General features: G+C 49.4%; 8 protein-coding genes across 8 annotated transcripts; 3 read left to right on the top strand and 5 right to left on the bottom strand.

The window, feature by feature from the left end:
* Positions 1-850: 850 nt before the first annotated feature.
* On the bottom strand, positions 851-3,213 carry ACHE_10587S (i-AAA protease YME1; the record flags this gene model as incomplete). The annotated part of the gene is made up of 3 exons (XM_043280930.1): positions 851-1,273; positions 1,324-3,117; positions 3,184-3,213. 3 exons carry the CDS (start codon positions 3,211-3,213, stop codon positions 851-853), a joined length of 2,247 nt encoding a protein of 748 aa, XP_043131707.1.
* Positions 3,214-3,822: 609 nt separating this feature from the next.
* Positions 3,823-4,995, top strand: ACHE_10586A (uncharacterized protein; the record flags this gene model as incomplete). The annotated part of the gene is made up of 1 exon (XM_043280919.1): positions 3,823-4,995. One exon carries the CDS (start codon positions 3,823-3,825, stop codon positions 4,993-4,995), a length of 1,173 nt encoding a protein of 390 aa, XP_043131706.1.
* Positions 4,996-5,759: 764 nt separating this feature from the next.
* On the top strand, positions 5,760-7,090 carry MPG1 (mannose-1-phosphate guanyltransferase; the record flags this gene model as incomplete). The annotated part of the gene is made up of 5 exons (XM_043280908.1): positions 5,760-5,766; positions 5,821-5,864; positions 5,930-6,076; positions 6,135-7,011; positions 7,071-7,090. 5 exons carry the CDS (start codon positions 5,760-5,762, stop codon positions 7,088-7,090), a joined length of 1,095 nt encoding a protein of 364 aa, XP_043131705.1.
* A 998-nt stretch (positions 7,091-8,088) lies between these two features.
* Positions 8,089-8,490, bottom strand: ACHE_10584S (uncharacterized protein; the record flags this gene model as incomplete). The annotated part of the gene is made up of 1 exon (XM_043280897.1): positions 8,089-8,490. The coding sequence occupies one exon, from the start codon at positions 8,488-8,490 to the stop codon at positions 8,089-8,091; it is 402 nt and encodes a 133-aa protein (XP_043131704.1).
* A 3,799-nt stretch (positions 8,491-12,289) lies between these two features.
* On the bottom strand, positions 12,290-13,705 carry ERG27 (3-keto-steroid reductase; the record flags this gene model as incomplete). The annotated part of the gene is made up of 2 exons (XM_043280886.1): positions 12,290-13,544; positions 13,641-13,705. 2 exons carry the CDS (start codon positions 13,703-13,705, stop codon positions 12,290-12,292), a joined length of 1,320 nt encoding a protein of 439 aa, XP_043131703.1.
* A 3,451-nt stretch (positions 13,706-17,156) lies between these two features.
* Positions 17,157-18,255, top strand: ACHE_10582A (putative C2H2 finger domain protein; the record flags this gene model as incomplete). The annotated part of the gene is made up of 4 exons (XM_043280875.1): positions 17,157-17,210; positions 17,263-17,454; positions 17,505-17,584; positions 17,688-18,255. The coding sequence occupies 4 exons, from the start codon at positions 17,157-17,159 to the stop codon at positions 18,253-18,255; spliced, it is 894 nt and encodes a 297-aa protein (XP_043131702.1).
* A 1,728-nt stretch (positions 18,256-19,983) lies between these two features.
* Positions 19,984-21,163, bottom strand: ACHE_10581S (sucrase/ferredoxin-like domain-containing protein; the record flags this gene model as incomplete). Its single annotated transcript, XM_043280864.1, has 2 exons — positions 19,984-20,724; positions 20,780-21,163. The coding sequence occupies 2 exons, from the start codon at positions 21,161-21,163 to the stop codon at positions 19,984-19,986; spliced, it is 1,125 nt and encodes a 374-aa protein (XP_043131701.1).
* A 313-nt stretch (positions 21,164-21,476) lies between these two features.
* Positions 21,477-22,769, bottom strand: ACHE_10580S (uncharacterized protein; the record flags this gene model as incomplete). The annotated part of the gene is made up of 1 exon (XM_043280853.1): positions 21,477-22,769. The coding sequence occupies one exon, from the start codon at positions 22,767-22,769 to the stop codon at positions 21,477-21,479; it is 1,293 nt and encodes a 430-aa protein (XP_043131700.1).
* Between the last annotated feature and the right edge of the window lie 99 nt (positions 22,770-22,868).

Here is a 22,868-nt window from a genome sequence, read left to right as displayed (position 1 = left end):
CCTCCTTCGAATGAGTCGGTGGCATTTGAGCGTTTTCGTTTTTTTTTTCTTTTTGTTTCACTTGCTTTACTTGTTCGTGTTTCGGGGTTATGGGTTTCTTCCAGTCATTCGAGATGGGGGGAGGTCTCTTTTGGATACCCGGTGTAATGTCATGTCATCCGACAGATGCTGAAGAGTCGCTTTTACTTGTGTAAATATATTCATACATACAATTTATAGATAGACATGCATACCAGCTATTTCCTCACTTCTGTTATCGTAGCAGCTGTATATCGAGATTCATGACATCATAGCCCCGCCACGAGACCAACCCCACAGACGCCACAATCAAGGATCAAGGCCTTCCATTATTAATAGAAATGGTACGGGGAGATCATGACACCATGTTTGCTATTTCGGGTGTGCACTGACGTCTACCAAGGCTGGGTTATCAAATGAGTTAGGGTACAGTGTACGTATTAGGTTTGTATATCTACAGGGTGGTACGGGACATACTTTTGAACATAGCCATTGTGCAAAAGTAAAATTAAAGTCAAATATATGTACTCTGTATAGAATCACCCAGAGCCGAAACAGTCTCTTGTGTATCTGTGTTATTGTGATTGTATCTTTCTTGCACGAGAAAGGCCAAACCAAACAAGCAAACGTCTTCTCTATTCGAAAAGAGGACATCATATAAAAACAAGCTATGTAGATCTAATCCAATAAAATGAAACAAACCAACCGACCACATCATGCCATGAGCGTCACAAAAGGAAATTCTTAAGTAAAGAAAAGGAGAAGAAAAATCTGATATCGAAAAAAAGAAAAAAATCATGAGAAAGAATGAACACGAGAAAAAAAAAAAAAACTATGCTCCATCAGCAGCCTCACCCGACCCCGTCGTCGAACCTGGCCCAGGAGGATGCTGAGTGTTCGACAACCCTGGCGCAGCTTGTAAACTCTCCGGTAACATAAGCGGAGCCGACGGTGTGGATTCGAGTTTATCGAGCTTCTCGCCCTTCAGGACACGTTCCATTTCCTCTTTGGTGAGGGTTTCGTATTCTATGAGGGCTTTGGTGAGGACTTCGAGTTCGTGACGCTTTTCGGTGAGGATCGTTGTGGCGCGGACGCGGCCTTCTTCGACAAGGCGGCGGACTTCGGCTTCGATTTCTTGCTTTGTTTCCGAGGAGAGGCGGTCGTAGTTGCTGGAGAGGTCGACGTTGCCGAGTTTCTTGGAGTAGCCGAAGCGGGTTACGAGGTTGAAGGCGGTATTGGTGGCGTTTTGGATGTCCTGTTGAGATTATTAGCATGTTTCATTTTTGTGCAGGTGAGTGGACGTACCGCTGAGATTCCACTGGTCACCTTGTCAGCTCCATAGATCAGCTCTTCTGCCGCTCTACCGCCCATCGACACATCAATGTCGGTCAGGTATTCAGTGTAGTTTCGAGAAACTGTGTCCATTTCCGGCAGGAAGTGTGTGATACCCAAAGCCATTCCACGGGGAACGATAGTGATCTTGTACAACGGCATAGACGACTGCGTAAAGTACGCAACAAGTGCATGGCCAGCCTCGTGGTACGCCGTGGAGAGCTTGTCCTTGTCCTGGATAACCCGGCTGCGAGCTTCCGCGCCCATCATGATCTTGTCCTTGGCCCAGTCAAAGTCCCTTGGTCCAACCTTGTTCTTGTGATCCCGGCTGGCCTTGATAGCAGCCTGGTTTACCAAGTTCTCCAGTTCCGCACCAGAGAAACCGGGGGTACCGCGAGCGAGAACTGCCAGATCGACATCCGTGCTAACTTGTACGTCCTTCATATGGTGCCTCAGAATATCAATCCGTCCGCGAACGTCAGGAAGGTCCACGACGACCTTGCGGTCGAATCGACCAGGTCGAGTCAAAGCCTTGTCCAGTAGTTGGGGATAGTTGGTCGCACCGATAATGATCACGCCTTCAGTCTGCGAAAAGCCGTCAAGCTCGGTGAGCAGCTGGTTCAGAGTCTGTTTTACATAGGCCGCATCCCGTTCGTTTCGCTTGGCACCAATGGCATCCAGTTCGTCAATGAAGATGATAGCAGGTGACTTGGTCCGAGCCTGGGAGAAGAGTTCTCGCACACGCTTGGCACCCACACCAACGTACACTTCGTCAAATTCCGACCCAGACATGTAGAAAAACGGAACGCCAGCTTCACCAGCGACAGCACGAGCAAGCAAGGTCTTTCCGGTTCCAGGAGGTCCAACGAGAAGAACACCCTTAGGAAGCTTACCACCAAGCGAAGAGAATCGTTCCGGGTTCTGCAGAAATTCGACTAGTTCTTGAAGGTCATCTTTGGCCTCGTCGCATCCATGCACATCACTGAACCGGACATTCTGCTGCTGAGGCTGGGCTTCGTTGTTCTGCGGACCCTTGATGTTCTTCAGAACCCCAGTGGTTTCAACCAAAATGGCGACCAAGATGAGAGACATGTACGTGAGGAAACCAAACCAAAACAGGAACTTGACCCAGCGGAAAACGGCACTTCCCAGAGACTCTTCGACCACAACGTACAACGGAGATTCTTTCGCTCCGGTGCCGCCTTGTTTGGCCGCGAGTCCAATTTGCCCACCGTGACTGTTCCGTGCGGCTACTGCCTGTCCAATTGCTTGAAGTTGTTCCGTGTTGACATTCTGATTCTGACCTGCGAGTGATCCTGCCGCAACGTCTCCGCCCATGCTTTGCGTAGCCTTGAGGTAAATCGAGTCGGTCACGGCGTTGGTGGCAAAGTGTCCACTGCGATACCGTTCGATGATGATAGCCGGCATGTTAGCCTGGAGCAAAGCCTGGTAGAAAGTAGCCTGCGCATTTGCACTGTTCGGGTTGTTGTTTGCGGTCTTTTCCTTTTGCGCCAGTAGATTGTAGGACGGTCCTCCGAACAGAAGCCTTCGCTGTATCCTCGAGATGGGGCTGACCTTGGACAGCTGACGGAAACGATTCAAACCGAACGGAGTTAACGACGAGTAGGGACGAGAGACGAGTGAGCTGTTTTGAAACTGTCTAATCGGAAGAGGAGAGATGCGCTCGAGCTTCCTCCATGGTGAGGCAGTGAGGAAGGTTGACATCAAAGGCCGGACCCCCGATGTAGTGGCGGTCGCAAAACTTTGCTTTATAAAGCCAAGCCTGTCAGTATACAAGTATCGCAATGAAGGGGGCATGAGGGTGATCCTTACCGGCCTGAGAACCGGGGCTTGGAAAGCCATTGTCGTCTGAAGCAGAGCGGCGCTTGGCCGCGGCAATCGATGGAAATGTGCCGCTTCGGAGAAGACCCCAGAAGAAATTGTAGGAAGTGAATGTGCCAATCAGTCAAGAGAGAACGAACCTGCCATCGCAAAAAATCCTATGATGACAATAACAGCGCTTGAGAGAGGCAAGACAGGGAAGATGGGAGTTGGCTGTAGGTGACAATGGGCTGCCTTGGTCTCCGCGGTGGCCTCAATTTGGGTCTTGCGGATTAGTCATAGGGCGGGATTTGCCACTGTGGCTCGCGGTACTCGCCGCAGGTCACGTGAAAACCACGTACTTTATTCCTCATGGCAACTATAGAATGGCCTAGAAAAAAGATTCGCTTTGGACCACATCACAGCTTTGTTGCACAACTTGGCATTCGAACCTTCGGGCAATACGGACGACGGAATACGGTGGGATTGCCTTCAGCAGGTGCGACTACAGCTCATAACCGTTGTCCTTGGGTTCTATGGTACTGACGAGAACTCAGTAGGCGGGGATGATATGAGTCTGACGAATACTAGTAACAGACCAACATGGCGGACTGAAGTACTGCTGGAAAATCGTTGTCGCCTGTATCATGAATGAACACTACGGTCTTCCTACAAAAGGATTACGGAAGAGACTCAGTCATTTCATGGCCTCTCGGCTATATATTTGCTTCCCTAAGCATGCCCACTAAGATCATTCTTCTCATGGGAGCTCCCACATTCAAAAGTCTGCAGTGGGATGAAGACAATCTCCTCAATGCCCCAGTATCTCCATTCCATGGCTCCGACAGCCATCTTCAGGAAGCCTGGCCTTTTTCAGACGACCATCCGGTGAAATGGCGCCTGTTGCAGGAAGTCCCTGCATTGGAACAAGCACATGATACTAAATTGGAACCAAATTGCAATACGATGTTTTTCACAACGGAAGGTCTTACAGACACAGCGGGGAAGGATTCGGTGCTCTCACAGTTCTATGATCATTCCTTTGCCGTCCATGAGACCTCTGAAATTTCTTTACCAATGTCTTTCTCCCAGAACTCTTCTCTCCAAGAGAGTGGCCTCTGGGTAGACAGTACCATGACTTCTAGCGCTTCGGGTTTCAGTAGTAAGCAAGACAGTTCGGGACAACCATCTTTTATACCCATCCAGGGACAAGTTGGTGATCTCCAGGATATCCCCAGTGCAAGCTATCTACGTTCCATTGTACCCCAGACCATGACAGTGAATCTCATTGTGGGAATAATCACAATCCACCCACCTCGTCGCGTGATTACCTGGCAATGGAAACGAGAAGTGGACATTGTCGAAATGGTGGTCGGGGATGAAACACGCAGTGGCTTTGGTGTCACATTCTGGGTTCCTCCCGAATCCGGGCATACTGACAATAACAATAGCAACAATGACGGGCTGGGACGATCTCTGGCTGGGCTGCGACCGCGTGATATTGTACTTCTCCGCATGGTCGGATTGAGTTCATTCCGGGAACGGGTGTACGGACAAAGCCTACGCAAGGGGGTTACCCAAATCGATCTGCTCCACCGTCAACGGTTAGATGCTACAGACGCGGGAGGGATCTATGGCCTGCGCCGTCTGCTTGATACCGGCCGCGACGGGGAAGACCTGGTGGTGGTCAAGGCCCGCCGCGTGCGGGAGTGGATCCAACGCTTTGTATTGGCACCGGAACCAGCAGGCGGTGATGAGGCTGGGGGGATACATCGCATGAAACGTGGCCAGACACTGCCTCCGGATACGCCAGAAATCGTATAACGGACCCGGAATATATAACTGCATCGCTTTGGTTTCTTATTCTTCCGTTCGGCAGAGGGGGCTTGGTGTGCATGTGAGAGTCATGATTTGCGATGGATGAGGTGGGATGACATCGACGGCATGCAATGACGGTCCGGTCACTTGAGACCGGCATTATGCCATCTTACATACGTTCGAGGAATTCCCGGGGCATCGTCACTGGCAATGGCAAATAACTGTTTCTGGATGTATGGGGTGGTAGTGGTGTATTTGTATAGATCGCATAGAGATATGCAGGAAGTCGGCGGGCTGCAGACCACGAAACCGCATTAAAAAACCAACCATCAAGTTATGTAGAATTTAAAGATCAATTAGACTAAAAATTGAGAATGGATATAAGACATGACAATCCCTCTCCAGGGGTGGCGCAAATGCAAACGTGTAGCCTGGCCCAATAATAGCTGTAACAGAAAATTAAAGAGACCACCTAATATCTCTTCCTCGGATGCCCGTTTCCCCTTTCTCTCTCTCTCCTCTCTTTCACTTCCTTTTCTCCATTCCATCTTCCTTCACTTTATTTATTCATCCTTTTTTCTCTCTATCAATCAATTAATTGTTTATTGTGTTATAGCATCCCCAATTGTCGACCTATTCTCTCCCGTTGCCTGTGGCGCTTCTCTAACCTGTCGCTCGTTCCTGGCAACGCCTCATACAACCCCTCCTCCTTTCTTCGCCTCATACCAACTGCTATACTTAATATTCACACCCATTTTAATACTATCAATATGAAGGGTACGTGCTATTCACTTCTTCTTGGTCATTGCGTCGCTAACGCCACATCTATAGCTCTCATTCTTGTCGGAGGTTTTGGCACCCGTCTGCGCCCCTTGGTATCGTTCCCCGCCGAGAATAGCCTGATGCCTGCGCCCGTTGCTAATCGAACCTGTCGAATTAGACCTTGACGCTCCCCAAACCCCTGGTCGAGTTCGGAAACCGGCCTATGATTCTGCACCAAGTCGAGAGCTTGGCTGCTGCAGGTGTGACCGATATTGTGTTGGCAGTCAACTACCGTCCGGATGTTATGGTCTCGACCCTCAAGAAGGTGCGCTTTCTATTCCTTGTAAATTCCCACAATCAGCATGCGCTGACTGCTTTCTCAGTATGAGGAACAATACAATGTCCGTATCGAATTTTCCGTCGAATCTGAGCCCCTGGGCACCGCTGGTCCCCTGAAACTGGCCGAGAAGATCCTGGGCAAGGATGACTCGCCGTTCTTCGTCCTCAATTCCGATATCATTTGTGACTACCCCTTCAAGGAGCTCGCGGAATTCCACAAGCGTCATGGTGATGAAGGAACCATCGTCGTCACCAAGGTGGATGAACCCTCCAAGTACGGTGTCGTCGTCCACAAGCCTCACCACCCATCGCGCATCGACCGTTTCGTCGAGAAGCCGGTTGAGTTCGTCGGTAACCGAATTAACGCCGGTATCTACCTCCTGAACCCCAGTGTCCTCAACCGCATTGAACTGCGCCCGACCTCCATCGAACAAGAAACCTTCCCAGCCATCTGCAAGGACGGTCAACTCCACTCCTTCGACCTTGAAGGCTTCTGGATGGACGTTGGTCAACCTAAGGACTTCCTCAGCGGTACCTGCCTGTACCTCAGCTCTCTCGCGAAGCGCAACCCCAAGTTGCTCGCCTCCAACTCCGAGCCTTATGTTTTCGGAGGCAATGTTATGGTGGACCCGACCGCCAAGATTGGAAAGAACTGCCGCATTGGCCCGAACGTGACCATTGGACCGAATGTCATGGTGGGTGACGGCGTGCGTCTGCAGCGCTGTGTACTCCTGGAGAACAGCAAGGTCAAAGACCACGCCTGGGTGAAGTCGACCATTGTTGGCTGGAACAGCTCCGTAGGCAAGTGGTCTCGTCTGGAGAATGTCACTGTTCTCGGTGACGATGTCACCATCGCGGACGAAGTCTATGTCAACGGTGGTTCCATCTTGCCCCACAAGAGCATCAAGCAGAACATCGATGGTAAGTTTTGTCTCGCAACTTTGGCTATTTTTGACCGTACCGTTGCTAATCCGTTCCAGTTCCTGCCATCATCATGTAAAACCTTCCCTCACTCTCACGCCGCCACGTCCTCCGAATACCTCACCTCAATTCAAGCTTCCCTATACCTCTCTCGACAGCCCTGATGCATGGAACCGGAGTCCGATATTTCTATTATTGTTTATTATTACCTATTACCTTCGTTTCGATTCGTCGCTTTCCTCGCGCCTTCGCAAGTCTTGATGATCATGGAGGTGTGCGTGCATGTGGATTGACTTTTTTCTCCTAAGCCTTTTTAGTAGTCATTTAAACATACGTTTCCCCTTTCCCCTAGTTCTATTTGTTACCACTGGCCTCCAGTCAGCTTCCTATATTCCTTTTCTCTCTCCCCTCTGACGTGGCAGCTCGATGCTGTTCAAATATGGCGAGAATTGTCTTATTGCGCTTGTTTGTCACTTGCGTTTGTCTTCTTGAATGTTGTGGGAAAGTTGATATCGACCCTATTGTTTTCTTTAATGATGTACGCCGGTATGGGTTTTGGATTGTAAAACGAGGACCTGTGAATTTATACTCTTGGCTTGCATTCTTCGAGTTGGTAGTAAAACGACCTGCTGTTCTAACTAAACGCTTACTTCGTCTCCCACATGGGAGAAGCATTGAGTCGAAACACTTAAAGGTCACAAGAGATCTGAAGGTCTAATGGATAAACAAGTGGAATCATACAACAACAAAACACACCCAACGATGGCTGGATGTATACCGTTGACCTTCAACGATGAAGCTGTAAACACAACGTCCCAGGGCTCACCACACTAGACATCAAAAGGTCAGATTGACCTAAGAATTGTCTCGTTCGTTACAGGTTTATCATCGTCAAATCACGATGGAGCGCTCTGCCATCTCTTTATTCTTCTCCATGCTCCATCGCCCCAACCCGGAGGCTGCTCCGGTACCTAAGGAATATCTCTACAGATTCATTGAAACTTCCTACAATGCCCCATTTAAAAGCTGCTTGTGAGCCGCTTATTCCCCTCCCATGCCTCTCACGGCACACATCCATCAGTTGCAGCGTGAAGCAAGCCCGACAGGTCCCGCCTGAGACCTTGGCGCCGCTACGAAGAGCCTATACTTCTTCTCATGATCTACGAGCTCCTTCGACAAAGGAGAGATGAACGGATATCCTCCTGCAAACTCCAAATGTTTCCAACGTTGAGCAGTCTCAAGCAACTCGTGAGGAAGGGCTACAGCACAATCCTTCCACGTTTGGTAGCTGTGGATAAACGGCCGAAAGAGGTTTTCGTCCATCATCTGTCCGGAGAGAGCAAGTGTGTGGAATTGAGAGCAGAGATTGAAAGCTTTAGTGTGGATCTCGTCCCCTGTTGCAAAGTCGGGTATCTCGTCGCAATACCAGAACGCCGGTTCAATGCTAGCAGACTGCCAGTCGATGATGGTTGTGACCATGGAGGGGTCGTCTTCTGAAACGAAGATGTCCCTTTCATGGAGGTCTGGATGAAATAATGCTAGTGTTGCGGGGGGTTTTTATTCGAGGATTTGCAGACATGTGCTTCAGCATGGTTCGGGCGTTTCCTAAAAAGATCTATGTGCGTTCTGATTAAACCATGGTAAGATGGTCTATTTTTGAGATCGGAATCGACAGGAGGGAGTCCTGATGGGCCAGCGTCAATGAGACCGTCCATGAATTCATCAAGACTGCACCCTAATCTTGTAAGCAAACCCCTACTGAACCAAGTGAGAACGCAGCCAACAACTCACAAGGCCCTTGATTCGGCTCCATATCATGATAATACATGCTTTCTTCGACTTCACAGTCTCAATATCGAGTCCCAGTGTGGACCGATACAGAACTCCTCATCTAGCAGCCGTTTGCTGCTGTCAGGAATCACGGGGCTGAAAGTCAGATACAGATGACTTGACTATATCATTACGGCCTTAACTTACGATGTTTAACAGTAGCAACCTCCGAATGGGTAGTTAGCCTTGCCAGCCCAGCCAGCCTGAACGGAAGTCTCGCCACAATCCGTTTGCCAGTTCAAAAGCAAAGACCCTTTTGGCCTCCTTCGATCTTTTGAACAGTTTATGATATCACTTGCTCCAGGTGATAGCCCAAGGATCTCCCAGCAAAGCGCCGCAAAGTCGAAGTTGATGTAGTGCGCGGCTCGCTGCAGCTTGTCGCGGCGGAGCCAGCGTCCGCTGGCATAAGCATGCGGATCGAACATCGAGTTTCTTTTATCTTTGAGGGGGTGTCCAAATGAAAGGAGAGGTTTGCTGTGAAAACGGGATATCTCCCAGTAAGGCTTCGTTGTGGGGAAGTGGATAGAACGGCAAGCCAGAGCGTAAGCAGTTTGTAACACCTGCCGTACTATCTTGAGGGGAGCATCAGATAAATTCTTTTAGAAAAAATTGGGGAGCATGATGGTAATTGTCAGACAAACACATGGTGATCCATATCTTTTCGGCATGCGATGCCCTCCCTTCTAGGTAAGTGGACCCAACACTATGCTCTTAGATACAAGTTACTATGTCCTCTTGCTCATTCTCATAGAAATTCATAAATACATGCACCAGTCAATAGTCCAATTCGATCATCACTCGCTCACTCCATTCCAGCCAGCTCGCCGTAGTAGAGCCGCTGTAAAATCCTGCCGACTTCCCTATATCCCTCACGATTAACGATCTCCGACAAAGCCTGACGTATCTCACATTTCAAATCCTTTGGCGAAATGCGCTCGCATGAACCAATGTCTTCCAGTATTATCTTAACCCCTGTGACAAATTTTGATCTTGCCACAGACCACAATGGACTGCTGGAAAATCCATCTCGAGACCCATCTCGGAATAAGGGATCTGCACGTTTCTCCCAGAGTCATTTGAAGACAAACTCCTTTCGTGAGTCCGATTTATTAAGCCAATTTCTTCTATCGATCTAGGAGACGCACAATATGTTGTAAAAGTCCGGGTATTTTTGGACATTGATATCCACCCCGTGGCTCAATAGTATGTCGAGTATGGTCTCGACCAGTCCAGGAATTTCTGCGGACAGGGCTCGAGGAAGACTATGGAAATGACCATCCTGGGAAAAGTGGTTTCCCTGTCAAGTAGGAACTTCAAGGGAGGGACATTTAGTTGATCAGCAGCCAACTTTACTACGTCTTGTTCATCAGGGGTCTCTGGGTGAAGAGGCAATGACTCCATACTGGAAAAGAAGTTCAACCATAGCCATCCCTTCCTGTAATTCAACCAGTAGAAAATTGCTCATGCTTTCTATTTGTGCTCCCCTATCAAATAGAATCTTAACCACCGCTGGCTTTCCAGAGCAAACTACTTGGCCCAACATAGAATTGAGGTCTTCCTGGTTCATGTGAAGGCTGTTTTCGAGAAATAACCTGAGTGTATCCTCATGGTCAACAGCATGAAACAAAGCCACGCGATTTGAATTTGCGCCTTTTGCCAGCAACAGCTTTACAACCTGTGTCTGCCCGTTGTTGACCGCTGCAGAAAGTGGCTATCGGCTATCAGTTCCATGGGTTCAGCAGCAATTCCAGCACATTTGTATGACCTGATCCAGCTGCCTATGCGTTGCTGTGCACCAAAATCTGGAATAGGTAATAAGATTACCATTGTCTGGGAGTTCTGCCTTGGGTTTACAGCCATGTTCAATCAATTGTCCTGCAAGTTCTTCCAGGCCACAAGCAGCTGTGGCACGCAAAAACGCACCTTGTCTCTCGGAATCTGCTGGAAGTGTGGTGAGATCCATGTGTTTCAGTAGGAACTCAGCAATTTTTCTGCGGTGGACGAAGCACTAGACGGAGTGGGTAATACATAGCAGTCCCATCTCGTAGCACAGGGTCTAGATCGGCGCCATATTCAATCAAAAGACAAACGGCATCAGCTTGGCCAAATTCAGCAGTGGAGCAGACGGCCGGCTTCCACTCCCGTTTATAGTCATAAGCTTGGCCATTCATGTCGCATCCCAGTTAGAGAAGGTATTCGAGTATCTCCACCCTACCCTTCAACGCCCCTGCCAACAATTATCTCGCGAAATACTCGGTAGGATCGCAGCCCACCTCCTCCACCAGGAACTTGATACTAAAGAGGGTCCCAGGCGTATAAGCCGTCTACCAGAAAGATAAATCGCTACGCTTCAGGGTTTCTACATCCGCCCCATACGCAAGCAATGTCCTAGCCATAGCGTCATTTCCACGTTGCACTACCAGTAATAGCGGCCGTACTGAGTTCAATTCCCCACATAGTGTTGGGCTGGCACCTTTCTCCAGAAAACTCGCACCACTTGCGTCGTGCCCCGCTGCTGCAGCTGTAACCAATCTTTTCGAGTAATTGTAGCCTTGTGAGGGTTTTCATCCAGGAATTTCCGTACGGTACGCTCGTTTCCATGCTCTACCGCCCAGTTCAGAGCTGAGCAGTTGAAGAAGCGAGCATCTTGTTGGTAAATAATGCGGTTCAGTATGTTTTAGAGTCGACGGTTGACCCGGGCAAGTGAATTGATATCCCAGATAAGTTCGAAGGCCTCGACGGCACACAGCAGAAGCTCATGGGGGAGTTCTGGGGGATTCATAGTGGTGGTTATTAGAGGCTCTGTGTGCAGTGGCTCGGGTTATGAATGCTTCTCAGAACTTTCCAGGAGGAAGAACAAAGGCAGGATGATACACTTATTAGGAAAGTAAGACAGAAATGTTTGCTCAGCGCAAACACATCTCACTGTGCAACCATGGGTATCACGTGTAATAATATGTGGTTCTATTTGCTATAACGTTCGGCTTATAGCTCCCAGCGTGGTGGTATACGGAAGAATTATTTGTTTGGCATGATAATATTTGTTCTAATAGCAGTCTTCTCCATGTGAGATGACATACAGTGTTCCTAACCACAAGTTATTGTAAGAAACGTGGTATATTGAGAACGAAACGCAATTAGGGTCTGTCCACAGCCCATAGTCAGACCCAGTCTTCTTCAGGGATGGATGCAAACTTACTACCTTTGAATCTCGAAAGTCATTCGATGGTATTGTAAGCCGAAAGATAACAAACTGCGTGTGGTTCCTAGAGATTAATCACTAGCGACTGCTCTTTCATTTACTCTTATTCTTGCTCATGAGTATTATTTCATGCGTGACGCATACTGGAGATATTAGATACACGTATGATAAGCAAACTAGGAATTAGATACATATAAAGTATGTTTACACAGAACCGAAAAGAATATCAAATGAGGATAGACTGGCTCAAACCCCAGCCTTATCCAACAACTGATCCCACGTGACCCGCAATTCCTCCATTTGTCTCCAACACTCTCTTCCCAACTCCTCAAACCGTTCCCTATCCTCACCAGTCAAGTTCACCGCGCCCCTCTTCCTCCTTCTCTCCCGATCTGCCTGTACAACCGCACCCCCAACGACACCACCGTGACCCCATCCGTCAACCTCCGTAGAAGCTGGCTGATCACGACCAACAAGGTCACAGCTAGAGCCCCATTTGGCACGTCCGCCGCCGTGAGCAAGGTATGGTGCCTCTGTGTCGTCGAGGGTGGATTGTGTGGAGATGGAAAGCCAGACGGGGGCACAGGCGCCGAGGTAGGTGGATAGGGTGTGCCAGGGTGAACCAAGAAGGCGCGCGAGCCAGAATGCGGCGATCATGCAGTAGAAGAGGGGAAGGTTGAGGGGAAGGATTCCTGTTCCGCAGATTCCGGGGTGGGAGAGGTACATATTCGGTTTGCTGTCGTCGGGGGTGGGGTTGTCAGAGGAATAGAAGCTGTTCACCCACGGAGCTGTGCTGGGGAGGTTGGAGGTCAAGGCGAGGATATCAGTTAGGGCTTTGGACGATTCGTACGCGGTTGTCGTACGAAGACCCTGGATGTCATCGGTGCTGAAGTAATTGATTGTAGCCTCCAAACTGGACACCCAAATAACACGACCGGGACCATTATTCGGATTCTCCATTCCTGACCGCTTCAACAGAGGCATCACATTATGCGCCAGCATGTAGTGACCAAACACATTGGCACAGAACACAGCCCCCAATCGCGGCTCTTCTTCATTCTTCTCGTCCGTACCTGCACTCGCAATCTGTCGCTCTGTAATCACCCCCGCCGGCGCAACCTTATACGATGGCCATGAAACCTCATGGACCAGATCTGTGAGGACCCCGAAAATCGCCCTTGGCCAGTCAATACCCGTCCAACCCCCGAGTCCGGCATTGAGAACGATGGAGTCGAGTTTCGGGAAGGTCTTTAAGAGGCGGCGGGAAAGGGTGCGGACGGATACAAGATCGCACAGGTCGACATTCTCAGGAACGAAGGTGACGCGGTTGAATTGTGAAGGACCGGGCTTGGAGTTGCGGAGGTATTCTTGTAGACGGTTGAGAGTGTCCGTTCCCTTTTTTGTGCTTCGTGTTGTGAAGATTATCGTGAGGGATTGGTGGGATGGGCGGGAGGTGAGGAATTCGTCTGCTAGTCGGCAACAGATTGTGAATCCGAGGCCACTTTGTAATTCAGTGTCAGTACCGATTGGAATTACAACGTGGTCAGGAGAGTTTTGGATTCTGTCCAAACGGACCAGACAAACAAACCGCACACACCTGTTGGCACCCGTTACTAAGACAAACAGCTGGTCCTGCAGACCTTGCTGAACCTGGTCTGCCATGAATACAATTAATTGAGATCTGGCGATGTTGTTTATTTCTGTTTTTGGCCTGTGGAGGAAGTCTGGAGATTTTGGAGATCACAACGAGGCTGAATAAGCATATTCACGTGCATATCAAAGTGCGCTTTTTAGGCCTGAGGTATCTACGATTCTACATAGACGGGGGCTTTCAACTAGCATTGGTGTTACGGCTTACAGGACGGTAGTACCGAATATGACCAGGTACTTCATCATAATTCCCGAATCCATTTTTGAGCCTCTCCGGCTTTGTTCGGAACAGATCCCTGTCGAATATCACTGTCCGTTAATGTCAATTCACGCGTCGATAGGCATCTGCAATACCCTTGCAAAAGCATGATTCGGAATGCAGCAGCCACCAAACAGCCGAAAGGCAAGCTATCTAGCTTCATCCCGGGCCATGTTGGCGCGTGCGCTGACAGTATCTTCCGTATGGTGTATAATCCATGCGAGCACATGTAAGACCTGAGGAACAGGGAGGCTTGATGGATCCAATGCAGTGATTCCGGGATTCGAGAACAGATGATCAACAGGCTGACGCAGGATACTGATTGCTGAGGATCCAAGACGCTCCATACAGGGTGCAAGCTTCCAGCACACCATGTCTTTGGAGGATTCTGATGGACTCTGTTAGCGTGTTTATTATTTATTCAGAACACGAAGGCATAAAATGGCATGATAACCGAGGAAGTGCACCTCATCTTGGATTCCGGAATATCCCCGAAGTAAATGAATGCCAGGAGTGATGTGATTCGTTGAAACGATCCCCCCTAATAGTTCGTTCGTATTGATAGATTAACAGCCATGTGGCCTCGGATAACCATGATCGTTGTGGTATGTCCTCCGTTTTGGAGTATCTCTATCTATCAGCCTCAACTTTGGGTGGGCTTGCCGCTGCAAGGGCCACAAGGCTGACGGGTACCGATGGGATAAGCAGTGACTTGAAATCCGTGCCGCAAAATACAGAAGCACACCGACAGTCTCGAGTCATTGATAATCTTCTCCGCAATCAGTCTGCAGATTGATGGTGTTTTCATGGCCATAATTCGTACAAGTACGAAATGGGCTGACCAGTGGCTCTTATTAATCTAATGCGAAGCGTCCCCAAGGAACAATGAAACACACCCCGTATTCCAACAAACTTTCGATCGCAACACATCAACCTGCGTCGGAGATTTTGGTTAGTCATTTAATGAGAGAAGAGAGAGAGAGAACCGCATAGGACGAATGCACGCCTGGCGTCATGCGTCGCTTGTTTGACCGCTACTCGGCCAACACGGTGCTCTCGTAGCCCTTCCCATTCCTTTCTTGGTTGCTTGTCTGGCTCGTATCTGGCGCCAATAAGAGATAAACGCAGACGATTCTACTACGGAAGATAATTTCCCGGCAAATCACAATCAGCGGCGAATCGACGGGAATGCGGGGATACGCGTCTCCTTGCGGCCAAATGTCGCCCTCAAGGTTGTAGCTTACAGAGGAGCGGCCGGGTTGGCAGCGCGAAGGAATGAATTCGCCGTATGCTTCTAGCATGGTAATGCAGCACTGCAAACCCGGTTTTTGGGCTACGGAGGAATGGCTGAATATGGGATGGGTCTTTCTGTACGAAGGACGGGTATCAGAGGAGGAGTACTCTGTATGTCCTGCATGGCGTGTAATCCACTGTGGTCTCCATGGAACGAAAGCCATTACAGTATACATACTCCGTAAGAACTTGTAAGAGAAGTGGACGGGAATAAACGAGACGTTACCTGTAGAATCAGAAGACTGCACGGCGGGCTCCTATCACGCCAACACGATGAGTTGCAGAATACAGTACACCGACATATCGTCAGGATTATCTGGCTCATGATTGATGGAAGACAGTTGCGAATTCAGGGTAAAAGCCTGGAGATCCTCGAATAGCCCAAAAGGGAACTGTTGGCGAACTGCGGCCAGATCAGCAGACCTGAACCATGTGACGCGACGTGCAAATCGATCTCAACTACATCTTTTTTTTTTTTTGTATAGACCAGTGTAGACCAGTGTAGACCAGTATAGAACAGTAAAAGAGTGGTAAATGGTCCCTTGCTGAAAATGTTATCTAATTAGACGGCTGTCATAGAGGAGAAAATTGCTTGGCGGGACGTCTACTTGTCTGGATTTGTAGGGGATAGCCATGGTTGAACTTTGTTGATACCGACTACCAAGTCTGGTTTAGGTACATAGCCGTACGGGGGGTACAAATGCTTACTAGAACGGATCCAATGTAGTCTGTACCACGGTATCTGCAATACCAAGCTATTATTATGACCAGAATAGCACAAATCTGGTACATATCGAGTATGGAATGACTGGTATTACTACAACTGTACTCTGTATGTACAGCGTAAGCGTATGATACGCTATCGCACTCCGTACAGGAAGCTAGTTCAGAAAAAGACTAGCGCTGTCCAGTATCCACCACTCCACCCACCCGGCCCGATTAGCGTCCCCGGGGAAGCCAATAATAATCTCCAAACCTGCAAGCGCTAATGTGGCCCCTCTAACCTAAATTCCGTCAAAAGTGGAGACTGACCATCCAAATGACCGGAAAGACAGCTCGGTAATGGGACCACCCTTCCCCACTTCACACTCGGTCGATTTGAGCCAATCAGACGGGATCGTGGAGATTGTCAAGTCTCTTGTGTTTTGTACAGAGTACAAAGGCTTGTACGAGTATTGTGTATTCATGGTATTCTGGTAAAAATAAGGACCAGGTCTCTTCCTTTTTGTCTCTCTCTGGCCTTTTTTCTACTCCTTCTATCTTCTCTTGTTTCACAAAAGCGGCTTTTCTCAAGTACTGCTATTTTTCATCTCTTTTCCCTCGTGATATTTTCCATCGCGAATCCTACTACTTCGTACAGTATCCTCGATATCAAGATCATCGCTCGTATCAACCCAACGCATCGTTCTCCACTCCCGCCAAACAGCTGCTGCGGATTATTATTATTATTATGTCCCCGGACCAGCCCGACCTACCGCGTTCGATTCATCAATCTTCTTCTGCTGCTGCTGCTCTTTCTACTTCTTTTTTCTTCTCTTCGTCTCTCTCTTTCTCTCGCTGACATTTCCCTCCGCCTTTCTGCTATCTCCGGCTCCCCGACTGATAGATAACCTGACTCCCCGACCGGCGATTGTGCGAGTCAGTCTTGATTAACCTGAATTGATTGATCATACCTGTTCTCCTAGCCAGATCGCTTTGCCACTGTTTCAATCTCAGATCTATTTCTACACTTGTTTCTTATCTTTTGTTTCAGTTCTTCTCTGCTCAGCCGTTTTTTTTTTTTTTTTTTTGATTGCCATCATCTTGTCCGGTCAACGATCAAACCCCACCTGGACCATTTATTTCGCTTCCCGCCTCGACCACACTTCGATCAACCCTCTCCAACCACCCGGCGCCATCCTCTTCGCAGCCATGGCTCCAGGTACGGGTCGCGATTTTAACTGTTCCTGGGAGCACTGTGGAAAGGTAAGTGTATTCCGGTGTGAGAATCAAGAATTTCGAATGCTGATGGTGGCAGTCGTTCAATCGCAAATCGGATCTCTGTAGACATTATCGAATACATACCAATGAACGACCTTATCATTGCACCGTCAAGGACTGCAATAAGAGCTTCATCCAACGCAGTGCGTTGACTGTTCATTCCCGGACACATACCGGTGAAAAGCCTCATGTCTGTGATCATGAGGGCTGCCACAAAGCATTTTCCGATGTAAGTATTCACTGCACCAAAAATAAATCGCCTTGGCTAATGTCGCATAGTCATCAAGTTTGGCCCGTCATAGAAGGATCCATACAGGGAAAAGACCCTATATCTGCCAGGAGCCCACATGCGAACGAAGGTACTTAGCTACAGCGGCGCCGATTCCGCGCGCGCACATGTGCGTGCATGTGCACAAGATCATACGCATAGCGACGGACTAGCTAACTGATTGATTTCTACAGCTTCTGTCGAAAAACCACATTGACCAAGCATCAACATCGTTCTCATCCGTCAGGGGCTATGACTCGACCGCCGTCGGAAGACACATCCTCAGAGCATTCCTACCAAGCGCCCGTCAGCATGTCTATACCGAACGAGCAGTACATACTACCACAGCAGCAATATTATCCCCAGTCCGTGACCCCCAGCCACGACTTCTACCCACCACCGCAGCAACAGAATCTACCGATGACCCAGATGGTCCCCGAACCGCAGCCAGCACCGCCACCCCTTGTGACTCAGAACGTTGCCGTTTCGCCGCCTTTGGAGATACAGCAGATGCAACAACAGGTCGAGCAACAGTATCTACAGTTGATGCAACAGCGGTACGAAGCAAATCGCGTCGTGAACTATGTACCGCCAGCGCAAACATATCACCAGCCCGCGTCCTATGCGGGACAGCAGCCGATGACGGAGACGCATCCACTCTTGATGTCGACGTATCTTCCCAGCAACTACGAGTACAAGCCACCGATGCGGATGCTAGACCAACCAGAGGGGACGGACTGGAGGTTTTTGGGAGTTGGCTGAGTCGGGTCTACATTTCAACATTTGACCATATCACGGACATACGAAGGACGTGACGTGGTGGCTGCTTTATTATCTGTGGGTGCTTTGATTTTTGATGACCATACACGAGTCGTGATTTCTTTTTTTTTTCTTATATTTTTACTGGTTTGATCACTCCGGCATTTGATTCCCCCCTGATGTTAGCAGGCTTTGGAGAGGCGTTTTTGTTCTCGATGCTCGATACCTCGATACCTCATGGGAGTGATATGTGTTTTTGTTATTTTATTTATGATTTTAACTTCTACTGCGGTTGCATAGCCATAGCCTATGAGTGTTTCTGGCGTTAATCCTGAGTTTTTCATTTTTGCTTTTTGACATTTGCCGCGTGTACGCTGATATTGTTTTTTTTTTTTCCAATTTCCTGCTGTGTTACTTAGTGGATTTCACTGTCTCCGAAGAATATCCAATATTCAACATGAACAATCCTGAATCCTTCGGTTTTCTTGCCGCAGTCAGTCGATGGATAATGATACACCGGCCGCATACCCCAAATGGAAGCATGTAATCAAATTGGGCGAAAATCCTCGGGCTGTCATATCCCAGCATCCCTGCAATGCCCAGCACTTCCGCGCCCTCTGACAGGCCCTTCAAGCGGGGTTGTTCCCTCTCACTACTCAGAGTACTCATAAGAGCGGGTTGCTATTACATATGAGAACGAGTGGTGAGACTCATCGGGTACTCGTGGCGCAGTCAACTTAAGTAACCGTTTAATTAGAGGCGGCCGCCAATCCCTGTCAGAAATCCAATGACCAGTATGTCACTAACTAACTACTCATTATTCCCTGTCTTATTAAGACAAGGTGATGGACTGGAAAATGATTCCGATTCCCCGGTTACGGTTATTGATTCCGACAGCGACATAATATCACTCACCCACCCATACACCATGCTACACGGAGATAACTGACATCAGCATGCAGCGGGTTAGTTTTGAGTTACTTTTGGGTTGGTGTGAGTGATTATGGCTACTATCTTAGTAACCCGGAGGCAAGACATCATTTTGCATATTCAATTTAATGAGAGGATGAATATGGTTTGATTTTGGTTTTGGTTTTGGTGTGGGAGGATTGTCGTATTTACCTGTATTCTGTATTCGTTTTGGTTGTATTGTACTCGCCTGTGTACGGGAATACTGTATTGTATTATCATCCCTGATATCGCTCTATCTGGAATGGAGGCTATCTGTCGCTGTCTCCATATTTTCGACTTTAGTGAGAATCTCAGAATCTCAGGATCCGTGGAGAATCCTCCGGGATCCACGGCAGTGCTTGTACCTTGGGTCTGGGTGCATACAAGAAGGAGAACAGTATCTCGTGACCTACCCCTAACAGAGGTAGAGATGTGATATCCTCTGTAGGACAGTATTCTATATTTGAATTATGCTAGTCTGCTTGTAGTATGATACAGTCAAGAGTGCAATGCTATGCCCGAAATAACCCCTACCAATCAAATTCCACGTAATTCCAATCCGAAAAAAGCAATTATTCCAAACCAGCCTTCCCAATGCCACGAAGAATGAAGCCATCACAAAAGCAATTATGCACCAAGTCAAACCCAATCCTCCTCCCCCCCCCTTTCCCTTCTCACCTTCCTTTTCTATCTTCCCGTGTCCTTTTTGTTTTTGTTTTTCCTTTTGCTTCCGTACATACGGAGTACCAGGGGTAGCTATTCCGTACCAGCAGGAACAAGCTACCAACTAATCAACCCTTTCTCGCGATCAAATCCACCGCGCAGCTGATGTCCCGGTTTGACCACTTTGCCCTGCAGCACGGTGTACCGGATGATGTTCTCGCAGTCTTCAGGGCGGACTCGCGCGAGCCAGATCCCCTGTGATGCTCCTTCGCTTGCTCTCTCTTCATCGTCTTCCTCATCTTCCTCTTGAGCAAGGTCGCAGCCATCCCTGTCAGACGTCTTGTACCAATCGAAGTTCTTTCGTCGGTATACAATGACGTTCGCCGCGTACTTGTGGCCCCCGACGTGGCTGACAAAGTATATCCCCACGCCGCCGGGTCGTTCGTCGTCGAGTTCGCGGTAGAGGCCTAGCGGACGGAGATGGCGTTCGAACTCCTTGCGCAGAAGCGGGGCAGATTGGCCGCAACGGACGTCACGGGTGCGCTGCGAGCAGAGGAGGATGACGGCGGCGTGGGGACACGGGCGCGAGCGGAGTGGTGTGAGGGTTTTGATGCCGGGGGTTTCTTGTTGGTCTTCTTCGCTGTCGCTGCTGGTTTCATTCTTCGAGGTCTTTAGTGGCGTAGTCGTGGTGATCGCCGGATTGACGAAATAGTTGATCAGATCCGGAGTCAATGCGGGAGTGACATGATCGATGATAGTGAAGCTGGGCAGGAGCAGCACATTCGTCGGCTGTTTCCCAGGCTCATGGTCATGATACTCGTCGGGAACAGGCATGTTCGAAGCCGACAACTTCAATTTCTACCAGCACTAATCAGCACCCTCTCCCTCAATCCCCAGTTACGTGGTGACCTACCCCATTGCTTGGCGCAACCCCACCCCTCTCAATTGCCTCCATCAAGCTCCCCTTCTCATCTGCCACATCCCTTACCCAGTCTGTCTTGCCCGTCGCCACGAGCAAATGTGTTGCCCACCCTCCTATATTCCCATACATCTTGTCCTTCATATCCACGTCAAACCTCGATGGGTACCGCACCGTGCAGCTCGCGCAGTCGTGCAGACATTCCTCGCCGTCGATAGCCGGGTCAACCTTGCGGAATAAACGCTCGTGCGAAGGCGCGGTGCGGAAGTCCTCTGTCGAGGTTACGGGGAGGTTGTCGGTGGAGGTTGCGGCGCTGCAGATGGGAGGAGTGGAAGAGGGCGTGAAAAGAGAGGCGCCTTTTTTGAACAGCGATTGCATTGTTGCTGTCATTTTCACTTTCTCTGGCTGAGAACTAACTAACCCGGGGGTATTGGAGGTGGTGTTGGGGGTGTTGAATAGGAGTCGGTCAGATCTTATCAATCACTGGTTGTGTAATGCATGCGTTGCCAAGAGCCACACAGACATTCCCAGTCCCGAGTTGTCGGCGCTCGCTCTGTGTTGCGCAATCCGATTGGCCCGTGTCCCGGAGAGTCTTTACCCGGGTGGTTCCAACAAGAAAAGGAAGCTTTCCCCGGCTATACAGAGTGCAAAAACGTCTTCTAGAAGATCTGGGGACAGCTCAGCTGATCAATTAAACATTACTGGTATCAAAAGTATAGGGTATATCTCCCCGATCCGCTAACCGAATCACACTCCCTCCTGAACTTCCCGAAATATTCGACCGAACTCGACGCAGTGGTTGCATCGACGGCGCGCGCGGTGCAAGCATTCTCCGAGATGAAGGACGTTCATACCAGGCCTGATTATGAAAAGGGGCAGCAGACATGCGACTCCGTGGCGTAGCATAGTTAGAATGGTAATCCTCGCGCGAGGACCCATACCCAGACGACGAATGTCGCAGCCGCAAACTGCCATCGTCGTCCTGAGAATAATCCATCGTATCCGTCTCCCCATCTTCATCAGAAGGCCCAATAAGTGATCCACTGGAGGTCATGATACTCCTCTCATCACTACCGCTGCCATCAAAATAATCCGCCTCCAACTTCATAATCTTCTCCGGCCCAAGGCCCTTCATCCCCCTCAACATCTCCGCAAACACATGCATCAACTCCCGAAATTCACTCTCAAACAGCTCATGTGCCGAGAACCGCGCCCGCTCATACAGCACAACAAACTCCGCCCCAACCTCCGGCGGCCGTATAACCTCCATCGCAGTCAACCGCTGTATATAGTCCCTTACCCCCATCGACGTGCGCCGCTGTAAAATCTCCACCACCCGCGTATCCGGGATCGCATGCTCCTGCCCCTGCCCCCCTCCCTGGGGACTATAACTCGTAGCCGTAAACACCGGATCCGGCGGCGCAAGCGAAACAGCCTTCGCCTCGATCAAATGCGGCAGCTCCTGTATAACAGTGCGATACGGCAGATCAGGCAAATCCCGCGACTCCGGCGACGACCACCCCGGATGCTCGATATGGCCCCACGGCGGCCGGTCGCGGTTCACAACGAGTCCCTGCTCTTGCTGTGCTTGTACCTGCTGGCTCTGCGTCTGCGTCTGGGTTTGTTCCTCCACAGCGACGTCCCTAGGTCTAGCCTGGTATGCTATAACTGCGCTCCTCGCTAATCCCTCCATCACAAGTCTTCTTACACTGCCCCCGACATCCTCTTTTTCAACTGGTATCCATGCCTTGGGAATACCCGTTAACACGCTGCGATTTGTGTATATGCGAGTCGCGTAGATGAGAACCGCCAATAGAAAGGTCACAATGTAAGCGCCGGCGATGAAAAAGATGTTGATTAGGCGTTGGGTGACGTAGCATTGGTAGATTGCGTCGGAGGGGGTGAGGAGGATTAGGCAGAGGAGGACGATGGATAGGAAGGTGAAGGCGGTTAGGTGGAGGATGCGGGAGAGTTTGGGTTTCATGTTATCGGTTGGTGTCGCATTTTGCGGCTGTTGGGTTTGTTGTACTCCAAGCGGCTTTTTTGTTGTTGCTTGGTTGGTGATTTGAGGAGTCAAATAACG

Source organism: Aspergillus chevalieri, chromosome 1 (assembly GCF_016861735.1).
Source record: "Aspergillus chevalieri M1 DNA, chromosome 1, nearly complete sequence".
Classification (NCBI taxonomy): Eukaryota; Fungi; Ascomycota; class Eurotiomycetes; order Eurotiales; family Aspergillaceae; genus Aspergillus; species Aspergillus chevalieri.
This window is presented reverse-complemented; position numbering and strand designations above follow the sequence as displayed.